Raw genomic sequence first — 11552 nt, 5'->3', positions numbered from 1 at the left:
CCTCTCCCCCAACCCTTTGGTGCGACAACATATGGGCTACCTTTTTGTTCTCTAATCCTATGGTGCATGCTCGAACGAAGCACGCTGAAGTCGATTACCACTTTGTAAGGGAACGAGTTGCTAACAAATCCTTACAAATTCGGTTTATCTCATCCAAGGATCAGATTGCAGATATCTTTACGAAGCCACTTGCCTCTCCACGATTCACTCACTTATCTTCCAAGCTGACTGTTTGTACCCACAGCTCAGCTTGCGGGGTGGGGTGGGGGGGTTGTATTGGAGCATATACTCAGTTGGAGAAAAACCCATAGCACCGGTGTACCAGTGCTATGGTAGTAGCATTGGACAGTTAGTTAGCAAGGGGTAATAATGTAATTAGTTTAGAAAGCAACATAATTAGTTAGTGGCAAAGCTGTGATTAGAGATTAGTTAGAAGACTAATCTGTTGTCTTTAAATAATAAATAGAGATGTCTTACTCATTTGAAAGGTTACACAATCAAGAATGAAATAAAGATTACATTTCTCAATTCTCTTCCCCACTATCTCTCGTTTCAGATTTCCATCCGGATTTCGAACCTGTAACCTCCCACACATAGGGCATTGCCTTTGCCACTAGATAAAATGTTAGTTCTCCATTACAAAGGATTTGAAAAACAAAGGAAAAGAAAATTTAAGTCACAACAATATGTCATAATGCAATATTACACAACAATTCATAATTATTAAGAGTTATGATACTAAAAGACCTGATCTACCCTTCAAATTCCCTTGACATCCTGCAATTAGCCTTGTTGGAGATTGGCATGCATTCGTGACTTGGCATTTTCTGGGATTGCTTCATTTGCGGTTGAGGTGGTTGCTATATCATCCTGAAGCAGGCTTCCAATGTACTGCTGCAAAGCGCCTATTGGTTTCGAATGCCTGTTGTTTATAAAGGTCTTTGCCAAGTTCTTACGCCTGTTTGTATTCCAATGGTTTTTTACCCCATTTTCAGTTCTACCAGGCAGAACTTGTGCTATCTTTGCCCATTGATTCCCATATTGCGAGTGTGCTCTTATAAGTATTGCATCTTCCTCTTCCGTCCATTTCTCATCCTTTGATGTAACAAGGCCCAAGAAAGAAAGAAAATAAGTTGAGTTATCAACAACCGGTATATGTAAAATAGATATCTATACGATATAAATTATTCAATAGAATACAAACGGTACAAGTTAGGAGTCTTTATTTCTGGCTAGATTGAATAATTACTGCTTAAAGATTAACACCAGGCTGATTGATTCTGTGCTAAACAAATATTTCACATTACAAAACGTGCACTACTTGTGGTCCATAAGATACTGACTTTTTTGATATTTATACAAATACCTTGGACAAGGTTCATAGAAATCCAATTTCATGAAATTTTTTTTCTATCTAAAATGCATTTTTTAAAATTTAGAACTAAAAAGTACAGCTTTGATTTTGTTCATTGACCAAGGCTGACGTTATTAGGTTGGCATATAATTTCATATACAAGCATACTTTTCTATTTTTTAATGAGCCATCATGGTGAAAAAAAATATATATATATCTACTTTTCTAGTTCTAGCCTTCTAGGGAAGGTCAAGTGGCTTATTCTGGCTTCAGTATAGCTACCACATGGTTTATCAAAGAAAGCAGCTACCATAAACTCTGTTAGAGGCAATTCTTGATATTTTATTCCATTGATAGGTGCTATGACAATGCTATAGTGTGTTTAAGATATATACTTATTAAATTGAACAATGGACTAACTTATGAATAAATTACTGGCAGATTACATGCATAACAAGCTCGGATATATTTTTCAAGAAGTTGATCTGTTCACAAATTGACAACTACATATCATTAATGTGGGTTATTAACTTACATTGAATTTAAAATTTATATAAACCTAAAGCATCGAGTAAACTTCTTATCCTAATACTCACGATTCCCAAAATATCATATAATTTATGTATGGACTATTTTGTGGATCTAGAGTTGAACAAACTTTATCAGAGAGTGATGATCTATCTTTATTATTAGTTCCTCTTATGATTATACAATTTCTCAAGTATATATACACTAATAATTGAAAATATATAGAAAGAACATGGTACCAAGGAAAAAAAATAACCGTACCTTAATGTGGGGTCTACAATGGTTCATCCATCTCTTTCTCAATTGTTTTCCATCCCTTGATGGGAAACGCTTTGCCAGCAATGCCCATTTCCCTTCTCCATGTTTTTTCACGAGCTCTTTCAATAATCTGTGGGGAAAAAGAAAGTAGAATATAATCGGACATTCTTTTAAAGTTCCTTAAACACACGGGCATAAAATATGTTCTATATATCTCAGAAATATAGAAATTATGTGTATCAAAAGTACTCACTCATCTTCTTCAGGAGTCCAATGTATTCTTGTGTTTGCAGGTAAATACTGGATGTTATCGCTAGAATTATGGTCCAATTCAGTGAATGTCTGCTCGCCAAGCTGACTAGTGTTAATATTCGGAGTGGAGTGTCCCGGAAAGTGCAACATTGGAAGTACGTTGTCGGTGGAACTGTCTAAAGTGTTTGATGTCGGAAGCATGTTGCTGGTTTGAGCTGGAACTTGATGCATATTAGTTCCTTTGTCAGCATATGTAAAATTACCAAAATTCTCATGATGATCCAACGGATCAAGTTGCTTATTTCCCTCCATCATGTTAGGATGGACATAGTCATGTGAGGAATTATCTCCTCCTGCAAGACTCAACCACGTACTTCGGAAATTAGAACTACCACTTCCAAAATGCTCATGATCCACCAAATTTCTATTACTTTGCTCAAGACTTTGACAAGTACTTGACTCCAAAGAGTTATTTGTTATCACCTGAAATAAATATTCAATGAGTTACCAAAAAATTTGAAAAAATTAATCCAAAATCGAATATAGAGTGATCTGTTGCTACTGAAGCTTATATTAAATGTAGCAGAACATGATATTAATTGTAAACAAGGTTCCAACATCACAAGTTGTCATAACCTCTACTTTGCACAACTATTCGAAATTCAATATGTAAACAATAAATCTAAACTGTTGATCTCATCCATCTTCATGCATGGTATCCATGCAAAATTTGATAATATTTTAGATTGTTTTGTATTAAGATCAAAGAATCCATGTAAATCTTAGTCCGTCTATTTCTCGGCTTCTTGATCTCGTACAAAACAAACAAAAAAGATCACAAAATTTTATGTGAACACATTGCTCATATAAGAAAAATGATAAATAATTGGATTCGTTGTTTAAAATATTCAAATATTAATAGAAAAGAGAGGTTGTAACACCACCAACTCATATATCCAAAAAAAAAAAAAAAATAGTATCGGAATCCTCCTCAATTGTTAAATTGAACAGTAATTGATGTAATTGAAAAGAAGCAAGAACAGTATAGAAAGTTTTTTGCTTTTGCTCACCGATATGGCCTTTCTAAGGGAAGTCATCACTCTAGACATTGCTAATTAAGATCCAACCATGCAGATTTTGGAGATCAACTTGGTAAAGGAGATGGAATGTTTGTCTGGTGAAAAGATATGGGTTGGAGTGCCTTATAATGAGGTTACTAGTTTCGGTTTCCTTTTTAATACCAAACCCTCAAGATAGCTCTAAACCCCCAATTGTCGTTTAGTAACAGGAGTTTTGAACTTTTAACACCAAACCCTGAAGATATCTCTAAAACCCCAATTGTCGTTTAGTAATAGGAGTTTCGAATTTTTTTTTTTTTTTGCTTACCGTTATCTAACACTGGCTTATGAATGTAAACATACTTAGTAAAGTTTTTCAAAATCCATTTAAGTGGTCACACAGATTAATGCCCTTAATTATTTGTTACATTGAACTTCAGATTGATATATCGACAAGTACATATTAATCAATATGGATAAAGAACATGAACCAAATCATTAGATCAAATTCTAAAGAGAAGTTAGCAAAAATGCAACGATTTGAATATTCTTTCCTTTTACTGGGAAGGAAGCCTTGGGTCCTTACATCCAAAATGTAAAAAAAAGGGAATTTCATGTATACCCCTCAAAAACTTCGAAATTTCGTATTTACCCCTCTAAAATTCATAATACCATATTTACCCTTCTAAATTTCAGAAACTCACAAATTTACCCATTTTATTGTCTTTTCTATTAAAATACATTTTAAACTTATAAAGTACCGTTTTTACCCTTTATTAAGAAAAATATCAAATATGTAGAATGTTTCACAAAAATATTGATCTTCTAGTTGGCCGGTTTCCAAGGACAACTAGTCATGTGTACTTCTTCTCTCTCGAAATTAGGAGAAATTAATAGATTGTTCCAAAATAATGAAGTGTGTGAATACTACTTTAATTATCAGATACACTTAAACAAATGAGTGAGACTACGGTACTAAGCATAGCACACAATGGTCCATACTATGGATCCATAATTCATTTCGAAAGTCCAAATAGTTGATCCGAATAGCTCAACATGATCTCCATATGAAATGAACTTAGAGGCCAATTTTTACATTCTTTAGAATTCTTTTACTATTTTTTTAGATAGGTAGATAAAATCACTACTTGGATGGTCTAGAATTTTAGATCAAGTGATTTTCTACCTATCTAAAAACATGGTAAAAAGAAATCTAAAAAATGTAAAATTTGGCCTCCAAATACATATTCATATGGATATCATATTGAGTTGTTCGGATCAATTGTTTGGACTTTGAAAGTGGAGATATGGATCTATAGTACGGACCAATGTGCGCTATGCATAATTACGTAACCTCACTCTAAACAAATTGTTCTGCAAATATAAGTTTGGTCATTCCTTTAATGAGTACAGGATAGATATGGTATTTTAAGGTTAACTTAAGGAAATATTTTTTACTTTAATCTGTTAATCCTGAGTCATATCAATATTGGCAATTTTCATTAAAATACTAAATTATGTTCACTGATTAATGTGAGAATTCTTGCATGACCTGATTATGTTAAGGAAATGGATCACAAACCCTTTGCTCTTGAAGATGCTAAGGGAGCTGAGACCTTTGGTTGTACCTATTAGGATCCCGATATACAAACCATAAATCACTCTGGCATTTCATCGAATAACTTCTGTGCATCAAATGAATGCATCAATCTGTGTGTAGAAGAATGGGTACAGATACTCATTTTGTTTAACGAGGACACTAACTCTAAAATGCACTCGAAGGTCGAAGCACAGATTTTCTCTACACTACCCGTGCGAACTATATAATAAATCATCTCCGGTAACCGTGGGGCTGGTGCCACACACACACACACACTCTATAAACTATGCATACCTTGAAAAAGATCACACCAAACATTGGATGTATAAATTCCTTCGAGGATCACCATAGACACGTCATCATCACAGTACCGAATACCGATGGATTCCAAGATAAGCATGAGATACATTGAGATGAGAATAATACCTTTGGCTATACCAGGCCATACCAGTCCCCACGAGCGACGAAATATCGTGATCGTTGTCTCTCCTTTTTCTCTTCTTCATCTCTCTCTCTCGGAGGCTCTACTGGAGAGACGAATGTTAGAAAGAAACCAAACCGTACCAGGATGAAAATTTGGGCGGTCCGATCGACATCAGTTCAAGTTCAAATTCGGCCCGACACTCAGATCTGCACGATTCTTAATGCAGATCTGACCACACTGATTTATAGGGGTGCAAACGGATTGGATATTACCCGACCGCATCTGACTCCATATTCAAAAATTTAATACGGATATTCGATATCCGAATATCCGTGCAGATACGGATATGGATATAATTTTGAATTTTAATTATCCGTATCCGAATAGTAGATATATATTATATAATTTAATATGTATTTTGAAAAAAATTATGTTATTTATTATTATAAAAAACAGATATCTGTATCTGTATCCGGTTAATATCCGACCCGTATCCGTATCTGTCTAATATCTGATCCATATTCGTATCCGGAAAATAAAAACGGATACGGATATAATTTTACCACTATCCGATTCGTATCCGATCGGTTTGCACCCCTACTGATCTAACACCCCCGATTAAAATGACGGTATTCAATAAGAATTCCGATCCCCTGAAGCAGTATTATCATAACCGAACCGGACCAGCCGGTTGAACTGAAAATAACCAGACCTGGATGCTTGTCTGGTTCGGTCCATAGAGAAGACCGTTTGTGTAATCAAACCACTCAAATCCGGTTTATTAAGACGGTTTTTAATGAATAGCAATAAACCGTAAAAAAAATATCCCGGCTTTTAGCGAATAAGATTTGTCTTAGCTGGCTTTCTATATATTTTCTCCCGATCTTGTATTCTTTCCACCGAGTCCGGTTTAGAATTCTGATCCCCTAAAGCAATGTTATCAGAACCGGATCGGACCAGCCGGTTGAACCGAAAAAATTGGACCCGGATGCTTGTATATAATCTTGATGTTGGATATATGTATATAATAATGCTAGAATAACAAGTAATCAAATCGGTTGAATCATCGGTCCGTCCAGTAAACCATTGACCCGAAGCTTTATTGGGTCAATGTCCGGTCCGATTTTGATAACATTGCCTTAAAGTAACCCAATTGGGTTTGGATTTGAATCTTCAGGTTTGTCTTGCACGAATATTGAAGGGCCCCTTGCATTCAATAACCCAAAACAAATTAGTGACTATATTCAATCACCAAAAAAAAAAAAAAATAGTGACTGTATTTAGTCAACCAAAAAAAATTAATGTTGGTATTCCGGCCTCGTTTTATTCCAAACAGATATAAAATATAAATAATTATAGCATAAACTATAATATAAATGTTTGATGTTTTAAAACTATAATATAAATGTCAAGATTAAATTTGTGTATGTACTTTTCGTTATTTAAGTTTCTAGTAGGTGACTTTCAATAATTTGAATTAATCATTTGAAGTCGTTCATATAGGTCATGAAGTGAAGGCCCCTTGGTGAGCTTAAAAAATGTATAATTTGACATGTAAACCTATCGCTCACCAAGAGGCTCAACTCCAAAACCTATATAATTGATTTAGATATCATTCAAAGACAGTACGAACACGCAACGCAGATATCAACCAAAGAGAAATTTTGGTAAAAAAAGGTTGAGGATAATAAAGAACAATTAGCTTCTGGTACATGGTTTTTTACGAATCCTTATCACCCCAGGTACCTGAGGTGCAAGCTTAAAATCAGGATTGTTCTTTTAGCATGGCACAAATCTTAAAGCAGCACCCTACAATCACAACAGCTACCGAATTAAGTTTGATTTGAATAGAATTAATCTGGACCGTTTGTTCTTTTAAATTGCACCTCAAGTACCTGGGCAGATACGCACTCGTTTTTTACGCTATTAAGCTTATGTTACCAATAGTACATTTATATTTATGAATAATTAACTTTTTTATATTTTATTATTATTATTATTATTATTAATATATTGTGTTTATTGTCAAAAACTTCTAGATATTAATTAGAAACTGTCAGTTAAAAAAAATTAGAAAATAAGACTGCTTGCAGTCTGCCTCAAATTACTACCTGGATATATGCACATAAATAATAGCAGTTCTATTATCAGCCTGGGTAAATACAATATCCACGGTGTTGTAAATTTCTATCCACGCTTATAATTTTTTTTTTTGTAGTGACATGAAGTAACGAGGCAAATCAGCACTCTGAATTTGAAAAAGAAAAGACAAAAACATGCCCATATAAACCCAAATACATCCCCTTCCCAAAGGAGAGACAAAAGGAAGCCCGGGTTGCTTGTTTATTTCCCGTGCACATGGTAAAATGATCAGTAAAACTCTAAGCCCACAAATTATCTGAAAAAGGGTAAGGGAAGAACTAAGAAACCACTGCAGTGGAGCAGAGCTTTAAAAATTCCTCAACTTTAGCTGTGTATAAATGGGGGTAGCTTCTGAAATGGTCAACATGTGGCGACAACCCAAAATCATGTGCATAAACGGTTCGTCCCAGTGCCTTTTGATGAGCAATGAATTCTTCTACATAGCTTGCCGGTATGACCTTATCCGCCGAGCTGTAGAGGTATAGCTGGGGGCAGTGCGGCTGGTTCTCTGAAAGAATTGATATGTATTTTTTCAGCCTCCTGTTGACAAATAAAGAAGAGTAAATTTAAGAGGGGGCAAGCAATATCTGTATGATTTTAAGCGGAAAAGGCACTATGTTTAGTTTAAGAGGACAAAAAGACTACAAATACATCTACAAATAGACTAACAGAAAAAAAAAAAAACACTCGTGCATTTTACATGATCTACAAATAGACTCTCAGCTTTTATTCATTCAGGATTAAGAGGACAAAAACTGTCAAAATTTAACTCATCTCTTTGGCAATGCACCCATCAAAATCCAGTAATCAGAAAAATAAAGAAAATAACAAAAATAAGGCATCACCAGTTAACATCAGGCCACCTAAGGAGCACCTCAAAAAACTTCCTTAAAAGAGGCAACAGCACCATTTCACCAACTGAAGGTTTGGTGGCAATCGGGTAATTTCTCACGAAAATGCTGTCCAATTTGAAATTATCATAGCTTTCACCAGGAGGTTCCAATGGACGACGCTTCTTTAAAAATGCGGCACAAAATCCAGCTGCCCAAACCTAGAACTTAACATATATATCATCAGAAAATCTTCTCAATAATGTGTATATTTCTCTAACATAAACCAAGAATTAGTCTTAAATTCCATATGTAGTAGTCAAGTAAGTAGGCTATGTGAGGATAGTTCACTCGGTGTTTACTGACACATCTGTACTGAAACTGACAAGTGTAGAATAACAGAACACAGACGCACGCTCCGATGGTAGGCTAGTATGAACAGGTGAATATAAATTTCCTTATTTCTTTCAACATAACCTGTTTATCACTTAAAATGGAAATCAACATACCAATTCAAAATCAATATTAAGAATATCACAACACTAAAAAAATAGTAGTACAAACCTCGGGACTAATCTCAGCACAAGGTCCAGAATCAACAATGCAACCTCTAATCTTCCCAATTACATCCTCTCTTGACTTTAAGCTATCAAGTATTACACCATAGCTGAAATGAAATACAAAACATCAGCTATTCAACCCATAAATTTGAAATGTAAAAAGTACCCCTTGTATCCAATCTAAATACATGATTATCAATTGTACCATTCAATCCATCAATTTCAAATTGAAGGGGCATTTGGATTAGCACACATTTCTTTCTCCCTTGAGTCTATCCATATACAGAGGATGAAATTTTGAGTTTAGAAGAAACATTTATCGCGTCAACTCTGATCTTCTCCCTCAGCCTCTTCATAAATATTGTACCAAACAAGTGAAATTATCTGGTTTCTCTTCATTTCTTTTACTACACTCCATTAATTTTCTCTTCCTTCCGTTACTTACCGAACATGCCATGGGTAGCTAGAATTCAAAGAGTTCTACACAACATTAAGGGCCCGTATCTACAACAATTGAGGCATATGTACTTAGACATGCTTCTTACCAACTAATTTTGTACACAAAATACCTTCAATGCAGTTTTGTTTCAAGGGAAGTACCAACAGGCATTACATTCATAATTGCATTTTGATAAAGGAAATACACATTGTACTAAACTAAAGTTGTTAAACGAAAAAAATAAAAATAAAAATTACATACACAAGCCAGCCAGTATTGCTGAAGGTATGAAACATCAAGTGCCTCTCTCTACCATCTGTCTCATTTTCAGAGCACCAATCAGCAATCTCCTCAGCCAACTTCTTCACCTTTTTTTCCACATTGGCACCAAAATCAAGCCCCAGAACTTCCATAGGTGGTACGACAAATCGTACCGACTTTATCCCTCTCAAATTATACATCTCAGCATACTTCTTCAAGTGCTTCTGACTTGCTCCGAGCCATCCAAGCAAGACAACCGTCAAGACCGACTCTTTGTCAGAAAAAATCGATGCTTTGGCGTTAGAGAGACTGAAATTGGGCTGATCCCATTGGATTGAAGCTCCTTCAAAAGAATTCAGAGATGGTGGGGTCCAGGATAGTGGTTCAGGCGGGGAAGGGAATATATGGGAGAAGGGAGAGGAGAAGGGACTGGGTGAAGAGGGAAAAGTCGCCGATCGGAGCGTGCGTCTACACGTAGAGAGGATAACGACGGGTCTAGGTTTAGGGTTTAAGAGGGGCAGCGAGGAGAGAGGTAGGTTGCGGCGGTGAAGACCGGCGGCGGTATAGGTGAGGAGTCGCACGGAGGCCTCCATGCGAGATGGCGAGATGGACGAAACTGTGATGTATCGAACACCAAAGAGGCGTTTAATTGAAGAAGTAATTAAATCTACAAAACAGGTAACGCCGTAACGGGAAAATTGGGAAACCAAAAGCCGAAAGATTTTGTACCGTTATTTTTTAGAGGAGAGATAAATTGGAAGAAAGAATAAGATGAAAGTCTGGCGTGTCGGATGTCATGGGATTACGAAACGGGAATGGAAATGAAAATAGAAATTTATTTTTAAAAAAGTGAGAACTCACGAGTACGGAATGTACGAGATTAATTATGAAAATTTGAGAAAATAAGTGTTCGTTTGTATCATGGGATTAATTGTGAGAAATCTTTATTTATTTTAAAATATGTATATTTATTTGTTTTAATTTAGTTTAGTTATAAATGATTTTTTATTTAATTATTATTTTTGAATAGTATAGCGTTCTGTTTGTATTGATTTTAACCAATTAAGTTAAAGTTAACTTAATATAAAAAAGTAATTATATATAAAATTATAATAAAAAATCTATCATGCCACATCTATTTATTTAGACCAATAATATATTGTAATTTTAATATTTTAATGGATTTTAAATTGTAACATTTGATAAACATAAACCCACGCAATTATATTAATGAAATTAAATAAAATTAATTAAATAATAATATTAAAAAGATGAACCATTTCTAATAAAAAATATTACTAAAATGGTACAAATAAAATAAGAAAATATTTATAAATAAATTAAAAAAGAAAAAGAAAACAACAATTAAAAACATTTATAAACAAACAAACATTTAAAAAATATAATTACAAACATTTAAAATATGTAATTAAAACATTTACAAAAAATAAACTTTTACAAACACACTTACAAGAAAAATAAACATTTAAATTATGTATAATTACTTTTACTAAGTTCTGTAAATATAATAATATATCAATAGATATTTCTGAATCTAATTTCTAACATTCTAATCATCAAGTATATTTAAATATCGGATTAACTATTAATTATTGTTAAATTTATAAAGAAACAAACGAAACTGTCAGAAAATGTAATCTAGAATATTGCTAAATTTATTTAAATGCTATCAAGTATATTTATGATCTAGAATACAGAAAAGAACTTTAATTGTTGTTAAATGTCATCAAATATATTTAAATCACATTTTTTTACAGGACATACTGTATTGCTATACTGATTATTTTTATACTGAGTTTTATATAGAATACAAAATAAAATTAAG

General features: G+C 34.0%; 2 protein-coding genes across 2 annotated transcripts; both read right to left on the bottom strand.

The window, feature by feature from the left end:
- Positions 1 to 567: 567 nt before the first annotated feature.
- On the bottom strand, positions 568 to 5671 carry LOC144564348 (transcription factor MYB118-like). The gene is made up of 4 exons (XM_078313950.1): positions 5477 to 5671; positions 2394 to 2875; positions 2144 to 2270; positions 568 to 1095 (listed from the first exon to the last, which is right to left on the bottom strand). Exons 2-4 carry the CDS (start codon positions 2705 to 2707, stop codon positions 784 to 786), a joined length of 753 nt encoding a protein of 250 aa, XP_078170076.1. The 5' UTR covers positions 2708 to 2875; positions 5477 to 5671; the 3' UTR covers positions 568 to 783.
- A 1898-nt stretch (positions 5672 to 7569) lies between these two features.
- Positions 7570 to 10380, bottom strand: LOC144564595 (uncharacterized). The gene is made up of 4 exons (XM_078314202.1): positions 9707 to 10380; positions 9011 to 9113; positions 8462 to 8667; positions 7570 to 8156 (listed from the first exon to the last, which is right to left on the bottom strand). Exons 1-4 carry the CDS (start codon positions 10297 to 10299, stop codon positions 7895 to 7897), a joined length of 1164 nt encoding a protein of 387 aa, XP_078170328.1. The 5' UTR covers positions 10300 to 10380; the 3' UTR covers positions 7570 to 7894.
- Positions 10381 to 11552: the final 1172 nt, after the last annotated feature.

Source organism: Carex rostrata, chromosome 13 (genome assembly GCF_964058835.1).
Source record: "Carex rostrata chromosome 13, lpCarRost1.2, whole genome shotgun sequence".
NCBI classification, from domain to species: domain Eukaryota; kingdom Viridiplantae; phylum Streptophyta; class Magnoliopsida; order Poales; family Cyperaceae; genus Carex; species Carex rostrata.
Note: the sequence above shows the minus strand (reverse complement) of the source record. Positions and strands in the feature narration are given on the sequence as shown.